This window comes from Achroia grisella, unplaced genomic scaffold (assembly GCF_030625045.1).
Source record: "Achroia grisella isolate CSIRO2021 unplaced genomic scaffold, CSIRO_AGI_Agris_v1 utg352, whole genome shotgun sequence".
Taxonomy (NCBI): domain Eukaryota; kingdom Metazoa; phylum Arthropoda; class Insecta; order Lepidoptera; family Pyralidae; genus Achroia; species Achroia grisella.
In genome coordinates, this window is record NW_026712812.1 from 346214 (window position 1) to 374025 (window position 27812).

Sequence of the window (27812 nt, forward strand, 5' to 3'; positions counted from 1 at the left end):
AAGCCGGGGCGAGTAGCTAGTAACAACATAAAATTCACAAATACTTATGTCAAATTGTAAACAACATAATATTCAAAAACACAGGGAAAAAAGCAAGCTGCATTGTATAAGATGGATACGATTTTGTACGAGTTTACCGATGTAAACATTATGAGAATAAAACTAGTATACCTACTTATACTAATATTATAACTTGTGTAAATAAATGTTTGTTAAGATTTTTCGATGTTTTTACGTTTAACAAGAGTTAAGGATTTTGATTATAGTGGTATATGGATTACTCAGATCATTGCTCCTAGGTTTTTAAGTATACTTTTTTAAAATTCAGATGATGAAAACCTAATACAGGTATAGGTATAATTAATACTTATTTGTAAACATAAAATAATTTGGTATAGCAATGATAACAAATTAAACCTACTGAATTAACTGACAATGTCAGGTAATGCTTAACGTTTAACCCGCCGTGTTAAGCGGTATTAGCGTTACCTCCCTCTCCAATATTTGCAGGTTCGATTTCCACATAATACAAAGATTTGTACTCCCGAGGAGTATGTCTGTTTGAATTAGTGAGTGTATCGTTGTAATATATTAGATACGTACATATTTACAGTAACATTTGTTTAAACATTAAAGCAGTATAAGCTCAGGTTGGAACAAAATATTTTAACAGGCTCTTTGTGATTTTCTAGTCATACTTATTTAATGTCTAAATTATTTTAAGCGACAATATTACAATAAAGACAAAATATATATAAGCAAACCCAAAACTAAAAAAATATTATTTAATTAATTATGGTGCAATGTGCATACATCGTATAATGACACGGGGTAGGTATCGACTTTTCCCCACACCCATTCAAGACCACCCACCCTATCACCTACTGTAGTGATGTAACTGAAAAATATCGATACCTATTAGAAATGATAAAATGTACTGATATAAGGTTACATTATAATATATATGTTGGTATATACATACAGCATATACATACCCATTACAGTGTTACGGACAAATAGAACTGTATTTATTTACAGATGTCATCGATTTTGCAAAATGTATAATACCTGAAATACTATTAAATTAGTCAACATTCTTTTCTCAATATTGTCAATGTAACCTATACGCTTTGTATCTTTCTACTCTGTTCCTTCTCTCAGGATATGTTCATCCTAAGGCATAATAGAGTAATGGAAATTCGTTACACGACGTATTGATAGTTACAACTTTACAATCACCAAATGGGATTTTAAATACTTTGATGTATTTTATCGTTTTAAATATTTTTGATCTTAATGAAATCTTACGAATGGATATATTTTGGGTGTAATTTAAAGTTTATTTTAAACTACAAACATATTATTATGAATAAAAAAAGTAATATGTTACTATTTTTATTCACAATAAAAAGTAATCAGGTATGTATCCATAATATACCTACAATTGTAAATAGAGACGTGTCAACGTTATTTAAGTATATAAAAATAGTTGCTTAGAAAATAAAGCCATGTAGTATTAGATAAGATATAAAGTTAAAATATTAGGTTTTATACTAAGTATTACATAATACCTAGCAAAGCCTTGTCAATCTCAAGACGCTCTACTACAAATATTGTATTTTAATTTGTAAAAAACCGTAGACATAAATATGTTTAAAATGAAAATTGTTCCAACTAATTGTATCGACATTGGCTCACTACAGCCCTATATTTCGTATCATTTTCCTACTTTCCCTAGTTAGAGTTAGTCGGTCTGCAACGCTTCGTCAAGGCGCTTTCGTGTCGAAGCTAGCCGCTTTACCGCGTGAAAATAAGAACCCTTCGGTTTATTGTCACGCGATATTAAAAAGAACAATTAAAATATTGAACATAAAAATGTGACTATAAATACTATTTCTGATGCAATGCAGTCCGGATTCTATTGAGGTATGTATTACTTTATTTTAATTAAACAAGTAGAGTCGTTAAAAATACTTGATATTTTTAATGAATCGCACGATGGTAATCGAAAGTGACTAGGTTTTAGTAAATGTTAACGTGTTGCAAATTATTTTACACAAAGAACAGTAAGAGTTTATTATACAAATATGTATTAAAACTTTATATATCTGTACCTGTTGTAATAATTATACTCTTAAATTATTTTTGTAATACATCGTATTTATTATATAATATTTCATTATTCTACAATACATTATATCAAATGCGTTATTTTTAACATTTTGAACAAGGATATTGTATCAACAGGTAGTTATATTAATAAATTATACGTATGTTAAAAATTATATGAAATAATATAATTAAAACTAATATAGAAATGTCATCAAATATAAGAAAAAATATTATAATTGGTATTTCGTACTACTCAGAGATAAATGATTAAATTTTTAGTTTTTTCATATGGTGTGAAATATATCATCTAATGTGTCCTCTTTATTTTAAATCCTTACAATTTTTAGGTATTATTTTTATAAATACATATTTAGTGTAATTTCTATATCAAAAGTGTAAGGCGAATCTGTAATATATAAAAAAGACTTTGACAATTGTATACAAATATTTAAAAAGTATGAAAAAAGGGGTAATTCAATCTAGAAACCGATTTTTCAAAACATCTGTTACAGATTAGTTTTTAATGTAATCAAATAAGTAAATATACACACCACGTTATCACGGCAGGTACTCTAAGATAGAGATAGATCTTATATCTTATATAAATATTTTTGAAATTTGTTGAAATTTAAACAAATACACACGCAAACAAATATTTGTGTTCTGCAGAAATCGAATCTTAAATAATCGCATGGTAAGGCAAAGAATTGTATACTAATCAGGAAAGGTCATTAAAGGCTTGAACAGAATGTTCGGTATTGAATACATAATGTTCCGGATTAATATTATGTAGGTAGCAAATAGTGTTAAAAATGTAATAAAAAAACTCTGTGGCATGGTAAAGCAAAATCTAGCGTTTATAAAACTAAATACACTTCTCCATGAACCTTTCATTATATCTAAGTCACAACAATATAATAGGGCAGTTTCTACAAATAGAAAAAATAAATCATAGTAGCTGTTATTCGCGGTAAGGTCTTCTTTTTTTTTTAATAAAAAACATTTTGTAAAAGTTTGTCATGAAATAATTTATAAAAGGACAAATATTTTAATGGTTGCAGTACGGTGATATAAAAAAATATTTTATTTTATGTCACATTACTGTCTGCTGTTGTCATAGGGGATCTAGAGGAAGATGATAAGATGAACATGAAGTCAGGTAAGGCTAACTGACCTGACATCATGACAAAATCACCAGGAATTATCATGATTCTTTCAAGGGGGAACCGCGTGGAGGTCAAACTAACATGGTACATTACTAGCAATGAGTTTATTAGTCCACATTAACAATCCCCTTCCTACAGGGACATATTGATTGACCGGGATAAAAATTAGACTATCTAGAGCAGGTTCTATGCCAAATGTTACGTGTACACCAAGTTTCATGACGAATGGGCGAAACAAACTATTCTATATCTATTTCACAACTATAACATGCTAGTCCGTATGGAATACAGCATATACTGCCTACTGGCATAAGTTACAGGTTAATGAATTTTTAAAACGTGTCCATGTTTGCGATCGCCAATAGCCATTTAATATATTTAAAAATAAAATTATAAAATTCAACATTTAAACATTACAATATTCCTCCAGCAAACGTTTTGGTTCTCGTGTTCTATGATATGATTTGATAGATACATTATTACTGTCGTCTTCGGTACCATACGATAATTTGAAACTTAAGAGATTAGAGAAAATTTTCAAATTATTAAGAGTTTAAAATTATTGCTGTTCAAATAACCAAGAGAGAGGGAAAAAGATCAAGTAGTCTGTAATTTTCTGTTGAGTGAGTTCAGTTTATTATTTTAATAATTAATTTTTGATAGTGTTGTGAGTAATAAAGAAATTGCCACTGTAAATAATATGTAATAACACAAACAAATAATCTGTGCAAGATAAACGCTTCAAATTAATAACAGAATGGAAAGTTTTCACTTCGAATTATTGTATGTAGTACAAATAATAGAATACTGTTTTTTCAATTTTAAATTACAGATAGGATTAATTAGTATTTCTTTTACTTAAAGTACCGACTACTTTATAAAAAAATGTAGAGATTCAGATTAATATGAAAGCGTAGCGGTTTCTGTATTGATTGGCGCATGCATTCTTATGTGAAATATGAATACTATAACCATCAGATGGCAATTGTGAGTTTGAGCTATGACGTGGTCTGGTGTTTTGAGTAGTCATGCTCACTAAAATGTCCAGACTTGTGGCGGCGTGGTGGGCCGGGTCATTGGGCTCCCTAAAATATGGTCGAGCGCAGTGGTGGCTGGCTTATCCGTCATACTCGTGAACGGGTGCTGCTTGTTAACCAGTTGTTGTGTATTGAATGTTTTTTCTATTTTATTATTTCATTGAATTAGTGCTAATCGGTAGTGTGTGAACACTTAAACTTAAATTGTAAATAAGAATAAATTATTTAAAAGAGTAACACACAAGTTTCTTGATTGTTCTTCTTGTGATGAGACAGCATTCCGAATGAACGGTAGATTAAAAAAAAATGTTATGACTATTCAAAAGTGCTTCAATGTAAGTTTATTTGAATAAATTATTTTCTATTCTATTCTATTCTAATAAGCGTCATATTATCGGGAATCGACTATATGTACTTTAATCATTCTTACTCACAATTTACTAATTGTTTCAGATTATATTAAGTACCTGGGCGACCAGATGAGCAGTTTCAGTGTGACCAGGAGCAGATTAAGGCCACGAAAATTGCTCCCCACGGCAGCCCGGCGCGCGCCTACATCGCATACCACAAGCTCGGCGCAGCGATGGAACCCCAAACAACCACGCCGCAGACAGAATGCGAATGCGGTGTGCATCCATCTGTATTTTACCTGCTGGCAACCCTGTTACTTACCAGGTATCTTTTTTTATTAAGTAAATGGAATACAACAAATTCGCTGACGGCCTACATGATGATAACTGCTTACAGTCGCTTATAGGTGGGAAGGGGATTGTTAGTAATGTGGTTTAATAACCCTATTGCTAGCAATTACCATGTCAGGTTAACCTGCACGCAATTACCCCTAGAAACCATCATGTTAAATTCCTAGTGAATTTGCTTTGATGCGATAACTGACCTCACCTAATACCTAGGTACTCATCTTATCATCCTCCACTGGTGCCCCGCTAGCGTATACCGTTAGCGCAGGCGAGTACATCTTACCATTGTAAAAAAAGTCGCTTATATACATAAATGACTATCATGTTATCATATGTAGCGCGCGGTTCATGCTTTGCCATTCGGTAGGACGATAATCTCAATCAGTTGAGGCAATTTACACTTATCAAATATTGTAATTAATATTATATTTTTAAAATAAATCCAAGAAATCTACACCCTATCATTGGTTGAAGCACATATCATCTGGTATCATCCGTATTCTGTAATTTCAGTGCCTTATCTCAACCTTCTTCCAAAACACAACTTACAAAGTAATCTGCCTGGCAGCTGAAATAGGTGAGACAGAGGTATCCGTTTGTACAAAGTTTACCTCGATAAATGTTCTTTTAAGTATAACATTAAATGTAGTACTTTCTGTACATAAATATAGCTGTATGTTCCCTTCTTGAGTGACGTTTCGCGTTGCTACCTAACTAATAAAACTCGAAATCCTCGCACGTACGTGACTGGATCCTTAATAAGTTGTTCTATAGAAATAACTCCCTGAATAAAATATATATCTGGAATAAGTAACGTACCTATATATTTGCCTGGCAATTTTTACTTTTCTTACTATTTCTACTTACAAAATGTTAAGCTTATTACTCTGTCAAAGATTATTAGGAAAGCAACCCCGTATGGCTTTGGCCAGACAAGGGATTTTCAACATTTTTATTTCAGACACACTCACACTACTTGATCACTAGGTTATTTTTTTAAAATATTGAAATTGATTAATGCAACTGTTGAGTTTCTAGTCAGTTCTTCTCAATCAACAAGTCACTTTCATCTGTAGCTAGTAGAACGGGGCGGTAGAGATAGTGATAAAAAATTATGACGTACATAAGAGGCCAATATGTCCTGATGTTAAAAATAGTAGTCCAATTCGTGCTAACTCTAGTGTTTATAGCCAATAGCAATATTAATAGAAGTGTATATTGGGATAGTAAAATACTACAAGGCTCTCCATATACAAGCAATTATTATTCATATAATATAAGTAATCGAGAACAGCAGAGGCGCGGCATGTTGTTGTCAGGTATTGATGTAGGTACATCACTGATTACAAACTGATAACACCCCGCTGCAAAATATTATTTGTCATTTGATTAATATAAGGTAAGGTTAGGAGTGAAAGCGTAACAAACAAACAAACACACTTCCGCATTTATATTAGTTAGTTATCAATATCATTAGTAGTTAGGATGATATGAAACCCTTAAATCAGAAGTTATTATTAGCTGTCAAAAACAGAATTCAGTGAAAACGACTGTTGGGCTATTGGGATCTTGATTGAAATAAAATAAAGAGTAGATAGGCATAGTTCCTAATGGCTGCCTGTGCATAAAGTTAGCCGTTTTGATAAAATGATAGACTTGATATATTGTGATATTTTCTGTGTTAAGAATGTGTGTTGTGCCTTTGAGATTCCTTAAATGCCTGAAAATGAAATGAAATTATTTATTTGTAAAGTATTGGTACAACAGATAAGTAGCTACATAAGGAGTAATTGAACTGTAACATTCCCATTTACAGGCATGCAATTATTAGCCTGCCATCACACAAAATATATTTTACCAAGCCATTATTTTTTATTTATATATTAAATATTATTTCTAATTTTAATAATACATCCAAAGTACACAAAACATCCAAAGTAATAAAGTTTGATTACTAATATTATTATTTGAGGTCAAATTGAGAAGGGCTGTAGTTAGGTGGTTTTACCCTGCTCTTTTTCTCCTTTAGCTCCTTTCATGAAATTTCGTCAACCAAAAGCTCTTATCTTGAAATTGCCTCTCGATAATAATGATAAACGTAAAAGGAAGTTATGAAGCGAATGTTTTTATAGAGATTTTCTAACGGCCTGGCAAAACTAAGAGATTCTTACTAACATAGTGTTTTATTTTTCGTTAAAATTGACCATTAATTAATCTGATTTCTATTTTATTTCTGTAGTTAATTTAAAGTTAATTCTCGATTAAGTCTTGAAAACCACAATAATTACTAGTGAACTAATATATTCACAAATCAGTTTTTTTTAAATCCCTATTTTTTGTAATCCATAACCATGTCTTAGGGAAACGTATTTCATTTTTAATAGCTTCGCAAATTTCCATATTGAACCACAACGTCGGTTCACTCTATTTTCATATCGACATTGATTTATTGAAAATATCCAGCATCCCAATTTATTTTGTAGTCCGACGCCATCTCGACCCTGATCTGAATATTTAGGTGTCTACCTGAATACCTATTATTAACTTTTAGCAAATTTCACTTGAATTGTTTCTTAATTACTCAATGGAAATATACGCTCTTTAAATGCAGTGTATTTAAATATTGAAACTGTCTAAAAAATATTACTACTGTAGACAGTTGTCTAGTTGGGATAGCTAACCATGGGATAATTAGATGGCAGGGACAGTGATAAAGAAATATGACGTGCACGATAGGCCGAAAGTTCCAATGTGAATATATGATTTAGACTCTCACGCAGATAGACTATATCCTACAATAGTTACATTGAAGATTATACATTGAAGAAAGATTGATATTTAAACTTGGTTTTTTACTTAATTGCATGTTTTATTTATTTTATAGGGCCATAATGGAATGGTGCTCCCACCTCAGCTAACGGTATACACTATTACGAAACCAGTGACGGATGATAGAATGAATCAGGTTAACTCATACATTCTATCACTGATTTTGACGAAATTGTGACGAATTTAACAGGATTTGACCACAAGAGTTCCCAGGGGAGATCGCATAAAGGTCACAGAAATGGTACATAGCTATGAATATTTTATTTATTTTAAATAAAATATGAATAGGCCACTGTTCCTCATTACTAACTTTACTGTTTCTCTTATGTTTCATTAGTATCTTTTGTTATACATTATCTACTGATTTATTAAAAGGTTCGAATTTGCTAAAAATATAAATGTCATAAAACACATAACTTTTTTTATCGTGTGGAAAAATCTTCAAAAGACCGTCCTCCTGTCGGAGGGGTGACGAACGTGTGTGTGGAATTCTTAGTTACTTAAATTATTCTGTATTCTTACCCTCAAAAAACCACACGATGTACCTACGAGCGCCATTGACAGTGTTATGAGGTCGCGTTTGCATTCTATGCAACAATACCTCGCGACTCTAGCGGCGATGTAGATAGGATAGGGCAGGCCCCATCTCGTTGTTAGGGCGACCAATTTCGCCCTACTCACTTGTGGAAGCATGTGGGCGGTGAACGTAAAGGTCTCCGGGACCGTTTGATTAGGGCACTGCCTAAAATATAAAGATCCCTAAGGAATTTAAAAAGGTGTTATATACCTTTTTAAATTCCTTAGGGATTCTACAGTTACAGTGCTAGCTAAATAAACAAAGGAAATGGGACTCGTACAATGAGTATAAATAACCCTAATTTTACTTATTTGAATCGACTGTAATGATACTTATAATATAAAAACAATACATTTAAAACCTTATACGACTGAGGTTTTGGGTTAAGCGAGACTGGGATAAGTATCAAGAAAAACAAAGTCTGTATTTTTATTATAAAAGTATCAAGAAAATCTTTCTAATTTTTCTTTTTTGCTATAAAAGCAAGCGAGTACCGCCTGCTGTAATAATTTCCTGTGAAAACATTATTGTATACATAATATATGAGGATATAATCTGAGTATGACCTTCTTGTGTTTACACGGTAGGATTTAATAATAATAATATATACGTATATTTAATATGCCATTAATGGCCCATTTGTTTGTAACATTTTTTCTAATTTAATGTTAATATTTAACAATCACACTTATTACAAGCACTTAAGTTCAATAATCAGTGTATCAATATTTTCAGAATCTTATACAGCATGTTCTGATCAATAAGGATGCTGTGGGCATTGTTAGTAATGTGGATTAATCACCTCATTGCTAACAATGTACCACATCAGGTTACCTCTACGTGGTCCCCCCTTGAAACCATCGTGATAAATTCTTTATGAATTTGTCACGATGGGCTAACTGACCTGACGCCATGCTCATCTGATCAGCTCATCTCCTGATGCCCTGCCACATTATCGACCCTTGGAAAAAAAAATAAGGATGCTGTTTTTTTCATAGCATGTCATAAAAGTCTCGATCTGTTCGATCAAGAGCGAATACGCCAGAAACGCGGCTGCCCCGTCAACATCCTGAAGCCTCTTATACTGTACACGCAATGCGTTGTATAACATATTTGTGTATTAGGCCACAGTTTATACATATCTTCAGCAAAGATTTAGAATTTTGAATTCAGTTACAGATTTAAATCTGACAATTGTAAGTTAGAAGATTAGTGTCAATAAGATTCAAAAATTCAATTTTGCTTCCTTTGCTTCTGGTTACAGATCAGGTACAGGTCCTCTTTTGTCGTAATGGTTCACCAGATGAGGTGGCCATCCACAAATTTGCATATAAGGATTTGGATTTAGAAATAAAGATTTCCGCAGTAATAAAAATGATAATGGTTATAAATACATACACTAGAAAAAAATTGAGAGATACATAAAATAATAATATAAAATATACAACTGATATTTCTTATATTCATACATAATATATTATCCATTATGGCCAGCATTATAAATTAAACACTACCCATAAAATTTAAATTTACTCCACACCAAGTTGTTTAGTAAATACCTCGTGTTTGCCCAAGGAATTAGTCATAACGTCAACCACGATTACATCTATAGGTATATGTAGAATGTAAAATATAAAAGCATCAAAAAAAACCATCTTTGAAAAGTTGATGGGCTCTTATAGGTAAGCAAGAGGAAACATGTTACATATCAAGAAAGTAATTTACTGACACAAATATCAGTGACAATCCTATTTCTACATTACATAGATAATATAATATTAAAAATCCATTTAATACTGATATCACAAAAGTATACTAAAATAAAATGACAGTCGGATTTCTGAATTAATGTGTTTTGGACACACCGACCGCCCATCGTAAATGGAAAAGTAAATAGCGATATATAAAAGAAAGCAACGAAAGTTGACACAATAAACATACAAATGTAAACGATGTCATTTCGAATACCTTCAATCTCACTGTAAATGTATACAAACTTAACTAAATTGATTTTCGATAATGTAACCGGTAGGTAATATGTTTTCTTATCATTGAATATTTTTTGGAAATGTAACATTGAGGTTAAGTAGATATTACCTGGATACGGAAAATTGCAAGAGATGCCAAATGTACTAAAATTTAATAATAATTCTTTACAAATAAACAAAAAAGAATAGAAGTACAATAATAATATTTAAGAAAAGGCGGTCTTATAGCTATTAGCAACCTCTTACATACAACTTGATATTGACAGAGAGTATTTACATAGAGATAGGCAGTAAGCGCATACAATAGAGTATGTTTACTTATATAGTAAACATACTCTATTGTATGCGCTTACTAACTTATAGATAAACATAAATTTCATAAGCATAATTAAATAAACTTAACAGGACCTACCGGGATAGATATTCTGCAAAATCATTTAGGGGCCAATATTTCTAGCACGAAACAGACAGCTTTGTGGTGCTGTTTTGCAATTTGGAGGGAGAGATATAGCATTGTAATTACAGTATGTAGGCATGACACATTAGTCATCAGTGGCATGAATGAGAAATTCCTGTGCCGTCACATGATGAAGAGATGGTGTTTAGGTATCGGGTTAATATTCTATGTTGACGGCGTCAGTAATAATAATAATAATATTAATATTAACCTCAATAATTCACACAGCGCTATCTAGACCCAAGTTAAGTAAGCTAAAGCTTGTGTTATGTATACCAGACAAGTGATACAAATACATACATTTTTTTTTCGTAAATGCATACATATTATACATAGAAAACACCCAGACCGATACAAACAATCATACTCATGAATACAAATGTTTGTGCCGTGTGAGGAATCGAACCCGCGACCATAGGACGTAAAGCGGTGTTTTAGACCGCTAGACCACGGAGGTCAGTGGTCTAGTGGTTTAGTACTTCCAATGATCGTGAGTTACTCTCATAGCATAAACATTTGTTGATTTCTCATATGGCACAAATGTTAGTATTCTTGATAGTTTGTATCAGTCTGGGTGTTTTCTATGTATATTATGTATGTGTTAACAAAAGAACCTATAACACAGGTTGGCTTAGTTTGCGACTAGATTGAGTTATGTGTATGATCCAGAGATATTATTATTTTGTATATACTATAAACATTTCCCGATAGCGACTCTACCTAAAAATAAAGTATAATTAGTATGATTTTAAATCCAACTCATAACATAAACTTTTCGCCTTATAGGACAAAAATTATAAATAATTAAAAGTTATTAAAATGTTCAATAGACGTTTATTTTAGTTTAACTGACTAAAACTGAATTTATCTTAGACTTGAAGTATACAATCCTGTTAATACCGCAGTTAGACATGATGGACAGTTTGTAAATAAATCATCGTTTCTCTATAGTTTAAACATTTACTCAACCGTACCACCGCAGCTTACTACGGCGAAGTTAGCCGTGTATAAAGTGCTTTTAATACCAATAAGTTAAATTGAATACCCACTACAATGCAATGAAGTAGGTACATTCAACTTTGAACATTTGGCCCGCGGTCGAATCAATACTGCTATAAAAGAGCGATCTATTTTGTCTGGCAAGCTCATCTATTACCGTTGGCAATCTAATCTAGTACGTATAGTAATTTAAGTGTGTATATTTACTAATATTAAAAATGTCAACAGTTAGTATGTTTGTTCGTTTACTTTTTTTATTGCATATCGGCCAAGCAGTAGTAACATTTATCATTTAAACTGTGAGAGAAGAGTCAGAGAAAGAAGAGTGAGTAATTGACGTATAAAATTTAATTAAATATTAATCATATCAGTGGTCTAGTCTATAAAATATAATATATTTGTTTCTTATATTATTTAAATCCAGTAAATTCGTATACGAAACAAATATAAAATTATTTTTATATTATAATAATAACTCAAGATAATTCACAAAGCGCCATCTAGTCCCAAGCTAAACAAAGCTTGTGTTGTCCATAGTAAACGTCTAAATTACTTTTCAATGCACATTTTTGTATACATTATATACATATACACTCAGGTCAATACAAACAATCATATTCATGTGTGCGAAATCGAATCCACGACTGTATATGTATATATCCTTTGGTTTCAGATTAATTGTGGTTTGATATTGGTAATTCACACACGTTTTATTTTATGTCGACCAGATTTGAACTCTTGACCTCTTATACGGAAATCAGGGTTCGTAACAGCTTAATAATAGAATATAAGTCTACTGCCTACATTCTATTATGAAGCTATTACGAAAAGTTAGGTAATATATCACATAATAGACACTGACGTGCACAATATACAAACAAAATTACTCAACCATGTTACCTATTTACAACTTAATAACCAATTAGTGGCGAACAAAGAATCAACACACGTACACAAATCCTTTCTAATGTAAACACTAATGCGCTAGTGGTAGTCCCAAACCTATAATTTTAAACTCATCATACTACATCCTTGAAGTTAAATTGGAAATCAATATTATGAATGTTGTCGTGCACTGAATTTAATTAGTTGTGATTAAAGTTCAATTACAAATCAAAAACACAAATATATTGATAAGTAACTTAAGCTAAACAAAAACTTTGTACCCCTTTTTAGGATAATTGCGCGGACGGATGAGTATGGAACGCACACTTATAATTTATATACATAGAGTAGGAGTGTACTCCGTTTAAAAATATTATCATTCTGCAGATCTCTAATATTTTTTTTAAATAATGCATCAAAATAAAAATCCATAAATAAAATTACATTACACTATTAATAACAAAACGTGTTAAATAATATGAATATTGTTGTTAACAGTACAGAAATAATCCTGATTTGATAATTAATCAGGATTATTTCTGTACTGTACAAAGTACCTAATCTATATTTTAATACCACCACCACTAGTAATAATAATAATAACATTAAATAATTTAATAAATACAATGAGTAGGTAATATTAGAGTAGGGAGCGGGATTAAGCAAAGCTTGTGACAAGGATATCAAAAGTGCAAAAATATTCAAGCATTTAGAGCGAAGTTTTAAATCGATTTCTATGAATTATTACAGTTTTGGATAAGTAGGTACTCAGATTTTTTACAAGCTACGAAGTTAAGAGATGGAGACAAACTTTTCCAATTATTGTTCCACATGGAGTCTAACGTGTGGAAGACAGCATCTAATCCGTGATCAGAACAAAATTCATGATATATTTATAATTATTTTATGAAAATTGAGACTAAAAACGTACGAAATATTGTTTATGTAATTTTTTAACTATTTCTTAATGACAAATGACTCTTTATGAGATCCGGGTGAATGGAAGATAAAATTTAAAGATTAATTAGGGTCGACGTAATATGTTACGCCAACCCTAAATAAATGATATAAGTATAAAGCAGATGATGATGATGACTATTTATAAGATCTGATGATAAAGCTTCATTAAAACATGTGATGTCTGGATTGGATATTCACGTCCTCATTGCACTTTCACCTATTATTTATGAATTATATCTATAATATATGAATAATAGCGCATATAGGAAATTGGTAACTGCCAAAATATTCTAAATTTATATTTATGCCATTTTAGAGGTATGTTTTTGTTTATTAACAATTTAGTTTTACTATCTTCATATGTTCCCTCAGTAAATCTCTGTATAACATTTTTTCTTTTTATTGCCTACCTATTAATTATTTACTAATTATACTTTTCAACCGACTTCAAAAAGAGGGAGCTCTCGATTCGCCTGGTACATTTGTGTGTATTTCATATACCTCTGAAATTTTTCTATCTTACTTCGATTTTAATATTTTTTTAGTTGCTACTAGTGGTCTTGAGTTATCCATAATAATGCGTTTTTTTCATGTCCTGAACACGGTATTATTGAGTCTTAAAGTTCTTTATTGACTTCCGTATATATATATGTAGGTTAATGAAAATTATAATCTGGAATAAAGTCATCATTATTGCTGACTTACTAACAGACAGACAGCGTAATCTACTTAAATACAATGTAGACAAGATGTCGCACTGCGTTCCCGACGGTCATAACATAATGTACCGTATAAATATATTATGAAGCTGGTGTTGACAGTCAACCAAATCCAATAATCCGTGTACACCCACTATCTACTCGTAATACATTTCGACCATTCATATCCGAAAACAATCTGACAAATGGATATTTGTTGTGTAATAAATGCCTGTTGTAGTATAGGGTAAAACTTCTACAATTATATTACCTACTAATCTATCATATTTATATATAGAATTACTCTGGAATGACATAGGCCCGGTTAACTTTTATTTTTGTCTTCAGTACGTAGGTAGTACCTAATACGAATACTACCTATTTTTCAGGTTACGAACACTGATAAATTTTTTTTTCCTTTGCGATAGCATATGCTGGTGGTCACTCTATTCTCCAAAATTTGAATTTTAATGACTGTGCATTATTATAAACATTTACTATTATTTAAAAAAAATACAAGCTCAGTTTCTTGTCAGTTCTTCTCATCTCGATATCATTCCGAACTGACGGTAGATTTGACATATCATAAGAGTCTGTAATAGACCTACATAAATAAAGATATTTTGAATTGAATTTTGAATTTATTTGATATTATGTTTTTATATATAGTTGGAATGGCAAGTAAGCTGATGATCCATCTAATGGTAAGTAACTTTCGCGTATATACATGAACAGCACTACTGACTTTTTTTATACTACGATGGTAGCAAACAACCCATTTGATGGTAAATGGTTACCATAGCCTATAAACACACCTGGCGTCCATAGGCTATAGACTAGAGTGTGGTGCCACGTGTGCGTTGCCGACCCTTAAGAAACGTTAATATAGGTACCCTTCTTGAAAAATCCCATGCTGTAATCTCGTGTGAAAACCTCGGCAGGTAGTTCATTTCACAATCTATGTGTACACAGGAGGAAACTCCTCTGGAACCACACTGTGACCACTTACGTTCTAACATGTGGGGATGATTTCCCTGTCGATAGCCACTTCACATTATTATGTTACACCCGTAATACCGCTTATGTATTCCTGAGGACTTATTTATTTCACACTTTACCTGTAACACACAAAAACTTTCCGTCTGAAATAGGTGAGACCCAGGCTGACTTTTTACAAATTCTACCTCTATATTTTGTTTTCTTATGTTTTATATTCATATAGATTTAAGACACTTCTATTTGTTTCTATAGTAAATATTTATATAGGTTGTGTGTAATAAATCTATAATGTTATTACGAACATATTATTGTGATTTTGTTGTGAGGAAAGTAAAATCGGGAACCACAGCACCGACTTGAGAAATTCTTTCACTGTTATCTATCTGTGCTGTCAGTTAGATTATTCCAAAATGGTATACGCTCTATCCGTATTATGTTTATCTATAAAATTCTCAAATTTATTAGCACCCGGGCGAAACCATGGCTAGCCATATATTTAGTAAACATATGTTTTTACTTATGCATAGTTAAAATATGGATTAGATAGGTAGGTAGATTTTTAAGGCCAATCTTAGTTGCAATGTACTGGGGAAGGTACATTTAGTTGCTGTTGAACGAAAGAAGAAGAAAGCCAATCTTTATAAGTAAGACGGAATTTAGGAACAAATAATTCTGTGTTACAGATTGCCAGACTCCCTCAGCGCATATTAGGCCAATTAAGCCTTAAATTGGGGTGATAACGTTTATAATAAAGCATGAAACTTTTTAGTAAAACGAAAAGTAGAATTACTTATAAAATATCATTAACATTTTTTTGTTAAGTATTCACTTCGGTTATTGAAAAGAATTGTAAAATCAATATTTTATATAACTAAAATTAAAAGCAACAGCCTACCTGAAGGAAAGTGATAACCATTGCTAATAATTTTTTTTAAGGAATTAATGCTCTTGAGACTGTTTATGTCCCACGGTCGTCACTAAAATAATTTGTAGCAACTATTGTACCCCTCAAATCCTGCCACTTCTGAAAGTAAGTCACGCTTTCTATAACTAATATTAAACAATACAGAAAGTAATATGAAATGGTAGCTCCAGTTACATACATATATTCACGTAAGTAATACCCATGTACATTTTATATCGGATTATAAGACACGCTTCGTTCGCAACATCGGCATCGTAGAGCTTTTCCATGTTACTCTGAAATTAATTCTCATATAAACATCGTAAATAAATAACACACACTTACATCTTACTATTTATTTCTATATACGTGCAATGAGTTTCTCCATCACGTACACACATAGCGTATATTAGCAGGAAGAAAAGATATTGCTTTGGTTATTCTTCTAAGGGTTGAATGCAGATAGATAATCATTACCAATGTTGGCAGAGTTGCACTGTCCGCCAGAATTCCCCATAATTATGTCAGATAGTACCAGCATACATAATAGAGTATATATCTAGAATAGAATAGAATAGAATAGAAAATCATTTATTCAAATAAACTTACATTGAAGCACTTTTGAATAGTCATTACATTTTTTTTAATCTACCGCTCGTTCGGAAAGCTGTCTCATCACAAGAAGAACGAGCAAGAAACTTGCGTGTTGCTCTTTTAAATAATTTTATTATTACTTTACATTTTTAAGTTTAAGTGTGTGAATACAAACCACCAATTAGCACTAATTCAATTAAATACTCAAAAAGAAAAAATATTGAATACATAACCAACTGGTTAAACAATTAATAAGAGGAAATCAGTCATAGTGATTAGAGCAGACCAGTCCCTACAAGCAGCACCCGTTCACGAGTATGACGGATGAGACAGCCATCACTGCGCTCGACCATATTTTAGGGAGCCCAATGACCTGGCCCACCACGCCGCCACAAGTCTGGACATTTTAGTGAGCATGACTACTCAAAACACTAGACCACGTCAAAGCTACTCACAATTGCCATCTGATAGTTATAGAATTCACATTTTACATAAGAATGCATGCGGCAATTAATAGGCAAAAACCGCTACGCTTTCATATTTCTAAAATCAATCAATTAAATCAAGAAAGCAATGAGAAAATAAAATTATAACGTTGTATGCTAATAAACTAATTATTTACTTGATATGTTGTCATCTATGAATTCGTCTATCCTGTAATAGGCTTTCTTACATAAAAATTGTTTAATATAAGATTTGAATTGCCTCTCTGTCAGATTTAATGCAGATTCTGGCAGTTTATTATAAAATCTTATGCAATTACCATAGAATGAATTACTGGTTTTGTGCAGGCGGCATTTAGGTAAAATAAGCTTATTTATATTGCGTAAGTTTCTACTTGTACAGTCTTTGAGTTTTTTAAAACTCTCTAAGTTCTTCCGTGTATACATAATATTTTCATAAATGTATTGTGAAGTAACTGTGAGGATATTTGAGTCTTTAAAGCACTGACGTAATGACTCTCTTGAACCCATACCATAAATAGAACGTATGGCTCTCTTTTGTAAAACAAATATAGTATTTATATCGGCTGCTTTACCCCACAGCAGTATGCCATAAGACATTATGCTATGGAAATATATCACTTGGTTTACTAAATTATTAACTTAATTTACGCCACATTTTGCCATTTTTGCAACATTTCTCAATGCAGCTCCACTCCTATCGATCATAATCGGATCTGTAATATTGGAGATTACCCCGAAATTCCAAATTCACAAAGTTTACCGTACTTTATAATACAGATTATTAATTACAAATTATAATTAAAAATATTCAACAAGTATCAAAACTATCAATGTTTACTATTTACTCGTGTTCATTTAGATATTTATGTTATATTACAAAAGCGAAATTATAGTATTTATTCTTATCACGCTTTGTGATCTCATAATAACTATCTATTATCATGGTATACATGATAGGTACCCTATATTGTTACGATTGTATTGTGGTTTTCGTGTTATTAACTAATTAAACTTTTTTCACTATTATTATAGTGTATCTATCAGATTATGTACCTGTTGTTATATTGGAATTATATTAATTAGTTAGTGAGAATCCTACATATCACCTTGGTCCGTGGGTGCATGAAATTTGTAAAGATATTCCACAGACTAAAAAAAAGGACTCAGATAATTCTGATAACAATAATTCTGTAAAAACTGCTTAAGTCTAAACTGCTTAGTAATATGTGGAATGGGAACCATAAATTTCGATGAACTGATGACGTATCTGATTCTATTTAGTGATTAAAACATTAGTCTGAATGACTAGATGGAAATCTTCGTATAACAGCAATCAAAAAACGAATCCTTGTACTATGATAATATCCAACATTGGATGCCGGTTGAAACAATTTATATTATTAATGCTAAAGTTTGTCTACCAGTTATATTTTAGAAGCAATTGACTGAACGCATATTAATGAAATTTGAAGTGCAAATAGATTACATCATACAAGGACGTGTGGAGTTAATTTATATAAACACCGGTTGGCATAACATAAGAATGTTTTTCATTCATCGTCACATCGCGAATGCAAGCGTACTCTTTTCCAGTACATTTATTGCTAAACACCGGATTACTTACTACCAAAACCATATATTAGGTTATATTACGAATGCTGTGGTATTATTACGTCTCTTCAATTATGGCACAGGCTGGAAGTTACAATTTTTAGCTCATTATGTTCTACGTAGTAAGGCAATTTTCTACCAAAAAATGCGGTCTAACCCCAATGGAATTCAGGAAATAAGCGGGCAAATAAAGTCGACACAATAATATTGGAGTATTGTGTCTACGTCGTTGGTTTGTAAGTTTTGTTTCAGTTATTTCCTGACCGAAACCAAAAACTCGTTAGCAACAGAATGGTCTATTGTTATATGTTCGATTGTAATGATGTTTCATTGTTATAAGAATTAATGAGGAAACACAAACTTTCATGATGTTTAAAAACTTCAAAATGAAGTAGGTATACCAATAAGGCAGTTTAAGAAATTGAACATATTAGGTACTCCTAATAAATTCAATTTCTTAAACAGTCTACACACGGCCATAAAGTTATGAGCAATATAGGGACAGTGGTGGGGAGCCACACTAGGATCGCTTCCTAGATCGTCCCGTGTACAGCAAAATCATAACCATAATTATTACCATGTACTATTTATATACATGTACTATTATTCCTTCTTCGTTTGTTATGGGTTCCACCTAGAAACAATCATTGGCAATCCACCCAAAATTTAATAAACCGTTTTTGTTTCCTACTTATAATTTTCGATTTTATTTAATTTCATATACCTAAATATTTTTCTAAAGTTGCTGTTCATATTAATATGTAGCTAATTGATAAAACCACTACATAATATTTTCTCGAGAGACTACGGCATGCATTTTTAGAAAAGGGTTTTATTATGTAAATGTTTCTTAATGGTCTACAATGCGCTTGTGACACTTCTACTATTTCAGGCGTCCATAGGCGACGGAAACCTTTTACCATTAGATAGTTCGTTCCATCCCAGTTCCCACCATCGTAGTATAAAAAAAAACATTAACACTGACATGCTGAGTGGAATCTCCTCCGCAATAGCAGCGCATGAGGTTCTTATGAAGACGCGATTTCTATGACGCTCTTCATGGAAAGGTTATATACATATATATATATATATATATATATATATATATATATATATACAAGCTGACACCGCTTATAAAATATAGAGGCCGCATCTAAAAAATAGAGGCTGATGGTGAAAATTTTATGGTATATATTTAGGGGGTATGAAAAATAGATAGTAGCCGATTCTCAGACTTACTTACTATGCATATAATATTTCATAAAAATTGGTCAAACTAAATGAGTATGGTAACTAATATTGTGACACGAGAATGATATATATGTATATAGTTGGCGTTTGTCACTTATCACCAGGTGGACCGTTTATTTTCCATTTCAGTATCATAAAAAAACTTTTAATAATACTATCAAAAACCTCTTCCTTTTTCTAACTATTGTTGCTAGTGCCATAAATTCGATAAGCTGAATGTGTTGTGAGTTTGGAAAAAGAAAGATAAGTTCGCTCTAAGGCTTTAAGTGCCTAGCTGTCGAGTTTAATTTTCGCAGAGGGGAAAATACTTAAGGACTTACACAACTACAGAACCAACGTCTTAAAAGCTTCTGACACTTCGTCATAACAAGTACATTACATTACCTTGTGGTATTGTATATAATTACTGTCATTAAAATATTTAGGTGTATAATAAGGAAAATAAGTATCTATATATATCACAGGATACATTACCAGTAAAAAAATACAGTATTTTTGGAAACGTGTATTTTCTATTAGTCGATATATATAATACATATATAAATATAATAATATAAAATTGTTTGATAAGTATCATTCAAAGTATTCCAGATTTAACATTTATCTCACAGCGATCTTAAAGCGCTTCTGACATTGGTACTCAATTAAAATGTATTTTTTTCGTATTACGTGAATCCTTCATGATAACAGTACTAGTTTCAGTAATCATTTTACATTTTAGATGAAATAATTACATTAATATATGTGTATGTACATGTAGGTATAGATAATTTTGCTATATGTCAGACAATATTTTCCCAAATTATGCTAATTATTTTTTGCAAACCATGTAATTTATTACTATTGTTTTATTATTTTTTGTACAATAAAATATTTTTATATAGCATTAAATATGTAAGTCGAGTATAAGGGAACGATTATACCACAGTCTATCATCCATCACTACGTTTGCTTTATATGCAAGCCATGAATACAATCTCACTACGCCTACTATATACTATACTAAAATATGATATATTACTTTTTAATTCGGCTCTCAGCCAATAAAAAATACAGCGGAATATTTTAAACTGCAAATTTGTGCCAGAACATAGAATAGAATGACTAAATTAGTTAACTCAATTTCGTCGTGGCAAGTGGACGGTTCATTTACTTTTAGACACAGGAAATTCATTATTCATTTTCATCTTTATGTATACTACAAAAACAGTGTTTTTGTAGATTTACTATAGTAAAATATTATATACTTCTATAATAGAAGATATTTCAATGACATCAGTGGATATGTACATCTGTATTTAGGCATCGATTACCATCTGGTGGTAACTCAGATATTTCCTATACTAATTATATAAAAAAATATATATCACCAATAAAAATATACTCTTTCGCGCTTTATCGGCGTAAACATTGCTTTTTTGTTAATTTAATGATGATAAGTTAAGTAATTAAGGCGAATAAACGTAATAAACAAACACCTTATCATAATATTATTTTGTACTTAAATGAATTTTATTGGAATGCTCTTTTCACTGGACTCTCATCAAATCTAAGACGGCCACCATCAGCATCATCATCATGAGGGACAGTTTGCATGCCCTGACATAAAATCAATTTTGAGATCACAAATAAGTACTATATAATATATGTATATGATACTGATAGTAGAAGGGTAAAATTCTGAGTTGTATGTATTTATTAATTACGTATGTAAAAAAAATGTCCAAAAAATTAAAATATTTCTTGGTTTGGTGCTCTTATTACTTAACGATATGAAATAAAAAATAGTTTACGTACTAATATCGGTCTTACTAAATATGCACACAAAACTTCATAAGGATCGGTCAAACCGTTTCGGTGGAGTTTTGTTACAAACATTGTAACACGAGAATGTTAACCGTTAAATATAGACTATATTGTAGTGCATAGAATATACAATAGTACTTAAATTTAGATCAGTAAGATTAAGATCTAAAGGGATTCCACGAGCAAACTTATAATCATTAATTCAAAGTTCAGCTCTTGGAATTATTTAATTATACAAACAACATCAAATGCGAAGTTGATCTATGACTGTATCCCCACTGAGACGTTGCGGCGCCGCGCCGGCCCGGGAATCGATGGAGCCCGCAACGACAATACAAATCGCTGTTTTATGCATAAATCTTACTATCTGTAACTTACGTGATTAATCTAAGTCTTAATGCGTCATTATTATCAGCGATTCATCGTCTATTGGTTAAAATAGGCTTAGTTCGTAGACTTTAACCATGTAAAACTAAATAGAATGTTGTTTGTGTCACCTAATTTCACAGCTATCAACTTTATTTTACCAAATCGCCTTTTTTATCTAATCGGAATAGCAACTAATAATAATATATTTACTTCATCCATAAAAACATAGATATAATATAAAGTAAAATAGAGCATGTAAAATTTTATGCTAAAGTACATGTTTGTGGAGAACTGGTCACCAGGTCCCCCACTTGATCTTAAGTGCTTAGATTTATATGTTCAATTAAAATAGGGATACGGCCTCCTATATATAAAAGATACGGAGAATATTATGTAGTGAAAACACTATATCTTTATAAAAAATGAAAAAGTATCCAACAGCTGAAGCAAATAAGCTAATATACTAAGTAAATAATAGTATATATGGGCATGTAATGCGTAGGAATGAAGATCATATCCTAAGGAAGTTGTTACATATGAATGTGGATAGTTATAAGGGCAGAGGTAGACCAAAAAAGAGATGGATGGACTGTGTGAAAGATGATATGGTAAGAAAGGGAGTAAATAACAAGATGATTGCGAACAGAGATGAATAAAAGAAAAAAACATATTACGCCGACCCCAAATAAATGGGATAAAGAAGAAGCAGATGACTAAGTAATTAATGGTAAGCTATACCTGTCGCACACATCAACAGCACTACAGCGACATTAACATGTGACTCGTAAATCTGTCATATCCATCCATCCATTGCCATTCCAGCAGACATAGATGTCAGGTCTTTTATCCTGTAATTTTTATTGTCTGCATGGGTTCTTTTATCTTACCTAAACTGCTATCAGGTTTCTTTGCTAGTCGTAATCCGCTTTGAAAGATGATATACCTCACTAACATGATACAGCTGATGCATAAAAACTTAATGTGGCAGCGGTTAAGAGACCACAATATATTCTGTGATGACCGTAATCCTGTATATGTATATAGGAGATACATAGTGATTACAATCTATCATTTGGGTTTTGCTATAATTGCATAAAAATTTTTACTCTAAAAGGATTGATGGAATGCAGTACAATTCATAATATATAGCTCCATTTAATGCAAACTAAAATAGTACCATTTAACAGGTCATCAAATAAAGGTACTTTATTTTAGATCAATAAAAATAAAATACATTACCCACTGAAAAGGTTCTTTAAAGCGACACAGCAAAACCATTTAATCGAGTCTGTCCATTTTTAAAGCTGACGGTCCATTTAACCCGGGGCCATCCTACATATTGAGTTTTAGATATTATACACACGTGTGCACTGATATTTAAACATTTTGCCTTTTTAATGCAGATCCGTAAATCGATATTTACAATATTTTAAAACATTATGTTAATAATTATAATGTGCAAAATCTATTTACTAGTTAGTCTTGAAAAGACGCCTGCTTCTCACCTATTTCTGCTACCGAGCAGCTTATTTGGTCAATTATGTTCACTTTGTAACATGTTGACCCGGTGCTGTTAATGTATAAAGGCGATGGTTACCACTTACCATCAGGTGTACTATTGGCTTGTCTGCGATTCCAATTCCAAAAAACTATATTGAAAGTCATAGTTAATAAAATATGTATTCACAAATATATAAACATTTCCAGCAAAATTCGTAAAGAAGTCAAGATACCCATAACAACTTGTTGATGACCTATCGCGAGGTATTATGAATACGTAAAACAGGAGGATATTAGCTTATTTACAACATACTGGTCAAGGAGATTAATAACTATACTGTCTATAATATATATAATCTATATATCAAACAACTTAATGTTGTTTGATATATAGATTTTTCTATTTTACTAAGTAATCTTTATTCCAAGTCGGCTCTTACGAAATACGATTACAGAACGACAAAGACAAATTAGTACTACACGAGCAAAGAATGTTCATACTGAAAAAGAGTAGAGACATAATGTCTGTATATATGTTCCGTACTTTGTTATGTATTCTTACTCTGTCTTTTTGAGATAAGTAAATTTGAATCGAGAATAAATTATGCCTCTATTCTACGCAATATAATGTAGCTTATTTTCTTAAGCCATTATTAAAGGTTAGTCTTTAAATTTCTTTATGAATCTTACTGAGTTTCGAGATTAAATAATTACGACAATGAAGACGAACCGCCGGAAAGGGACGGACGGTATAAAACTTTTATAAAGTTTTTAATTAAATTACTGGCTCTAATAAAGAGTAAACAAAATTACATGAAACGTTTATTCCAAAGCAGTATTCCTCGAGTGTAACTGTTAAGTTACATCATTAATTCATGATAATCAGGGAATTGCCTTATAGCAGCTGGAGACTTTGTAAAAAGTAGCATAGATATCTATAGTCTTGTGTATTTTTGGCGCCATACAGCTTGATCTCGAGATGGGTTGAGTGTGAGTCATCGGGTAATAATTATATTGTAACGCAGTTGTATTGATTTTTAATTTTATTGGATTGATATAAAGTTTTCCTATAATAGATAAATCAATTGACAGTTCTTGTTACAAAACGTATACTAGTCAGTCTGGACATACTGTCAAATAGTTCGTCTTTTATTACTATAGATTATATATAATATTATATAGAATACAACTGCGTTATACAATCAAACTCCAAGTCTATATACAATATGAATACTAACAGAATAAATAACGCCAGAATTTTACTCCTATGTCAAAAATATGAAAATGTATTTTTTGTATTACAACAACAAGCTTGTAATAAAAATACATGAAAACCAACTGTGTGTTATCTTAACTTAACATAAGGAGGACAACAGACAACAAATACATTCAAACTGGAATGTAGAAAATCCGAGTAACAAAGAAAGGCTTCGAGAGTGATTTATGTTCAGCATCCTTTGAAATTGGTTGCCAAAATCCCTGTTGCTGGCAATTTTGTAGGTACGGTAACACCTTCACTTGTTTTTACGACTTTCCTACAGTGCAGGTCAATATATGAGTGCTGATACAAATAATTTGTACCTATACCATGCATGTAGTCAATTTTATTGTAAAGAGATATATCTAGTATACAATGTACAGAATTCGGTTAAACGATTATTTTCCCAATTTTCTAATGCTATAAATTCTGTAATATTTTATATACCTAATATGTGGTTTATCTCATTATGTTAATCTGTTACATCTATTTTCACTTACAATTTTATAAAGATCCAGAAATTAAGAATCAGCCAGATATTGTTATGTATTATTAAGACACGGTACTTAAAAACAATATCTTTTCTATAATATAAAGTTCAATTTTATATTTATCGCATATTTCATATTAAATTATGATAAACCGTCGTGACTGAACAAAAGAAAGTTAACGAGGCAAAGTAACATGCAACATTTTAAATTTGACGTAGCACGGACGTTCTCGTAGCTCGTAACCATAGCGTAGCACGCTCGTTACTTCGTAGCGCGTTCGCATTCTTTCACTGTATTTACTCATTTCAGTTCATTTCTGTAACGCTATTTTAATAGATGTTGATGGTATCCTGTGCTAACGGTATACGCTGGCGGGGCATCAGTGGAAGCGTTAGTGCTCACTGATGCCCATTACGGTGTTTATACTAGGAATTAAGTACATTTCATATTAAATTATGATAAATCATCGTGAATGAACAGAAGAAAGTTAAGGAGGGAAAATAACATGCGACATTTGAAATTTGACGTAGCATTGACGTTCTCGTAGCTCGTATCCATAGCATAGCACGCTCGTTACTTCGTAGCGCGTCCGCATTCTTTCACTGTATTTACTCATTTCAGTTTATTTCTGTAACGTTATTTTAATGATGCCATTCGTGGTGTGTATACTAAGAATTAAGAATGATAGTTTTCAGGGAGAGCGCTTGGAGGTCGACCTGACGACCTGACTGTTAGCAATGGATCCAGTCATCCGATTATTAGTAACACTCTCTCTTTCTGTGACATTATTATCTATAAATCAAAATGATGCCTAAATTTTCACATGTACATCAGAAACATTAATTTTCAGCCATTATTATACTAGCTGATATACACTACTTCACTCTTTTTATCAATTCTCCGTTTCTATCGGACGTATCGTCATGTTACAACAGTATAGCCTATACATATATACTATACTACCTTCATCGATAAAAGTGCTATCCAAATGTAACATGATTTTTCTTTTTGTTCAAGTAATTCCAGAGCTTAGCGCATTTAACCAAACACACTTAAAATCTTATGATATCAGTAGAGATTAATAAGTAAATTATAAAGAAAAATCTCCAAATATTTTTTTTTAAATATAATCTCTATAAGAGTAATTTATTACATTACATATGTTTCAGAAAGGCATGTCTTATGTTTAACCTACGATATATACCTAAATGTACAAGTAAAATTTAATAAAAAAAAAACAAAAACATGGCAACTAATAATAAATTAAACCTAGCCAAAACATTTCAGAGTGCAAATATTTCTTTGTGTAAATCTGTTTCATAAAAAGTCTGTTGTTACGCGTTGGGTAAAATAAGCTATTTTATTTATGTAAAAATAAAATTAAAGTATCGGTCTGCAACAATATGCTAACGTAGGTATTATATTCCAAGCAGTCTACCAGAATTAGACCGTAAAACGTCGTATATTTACACAAAATGGGTACCTCAGTTTCACCTCAGAATAAAGATCGTATATTTTGAAAATGGGAATAGACCATAATATAAATCATCTGACTTTTCACAACGTATTATTATTAAAAACACAATTAATTTTTGCATGTACAAACCTATTTACAGTATATTTAAACATAATAATATTTATATAACATTCAAACTTTACCTATTAATAATGTAAACCTTAGACAACATTTACACATTAGGTATTATTAGTGTGGTAATATTTCTCAGCCTACACACCGCAAAAGCACCGCTATTCACCGTCGCATTCATTTAGAGAGCCTCTCTTAATTTGTTGAATGTAGTACTTAATCTCTTCATAAAGTATGTACTTAAAATAAAGTACCTATGGGTCTCCTAAGGAAAGGTGAGAGTTTTTTTAATGAATATTCAACTTTAACTTAATCAGAGTATTCAGTTATTTTCTTATAAATTCTACTTCAATACTCTGTTGTTTGAAATATCTTTATAATTAATTAATGCGAGCTATCATAATAAGAGACTCATTATTCAGTTTGTTTACTTTTGTTTGTTATTTTTACTATTCGCCGGAACTGTAAAATTGTTCCGTCATAAACCAAGTTATATTATGTCTTTGTTTTTGTTAAGACGTTATCTATCGTGTAGATATTTTTTTATATCTTTTAAAATTTAGACTTT

At 31.4% G+C, this 27812-nt stretch overlaps 1 protein-coding gene across 1 annotated transcript in view; it reads left to right on the top strand.

The window, feature by feature from the left end:
• Positions 1-1762: 1762 nt before the first annotated feature.
• The window catches only part of LOC131843851 (uncharacterized), a 47769-nt gene continuing 21719 nt past the window's right edge, over positions 1763-27812 (top strand). The window contains exons 1-2 of the mRNA XM_059192608.1: positions 1763-1926; positions 4769-4990. Coding sequence (XP_059048591.1) covers positions 4899-4990 — 92 coding nt within the window. The 5' untranslated portion in view covers positions 1763-1926; positions 4769-4898. The remainder of the gene's footprint in view (positions 1927-4768; positions 4991-27812) is intronic.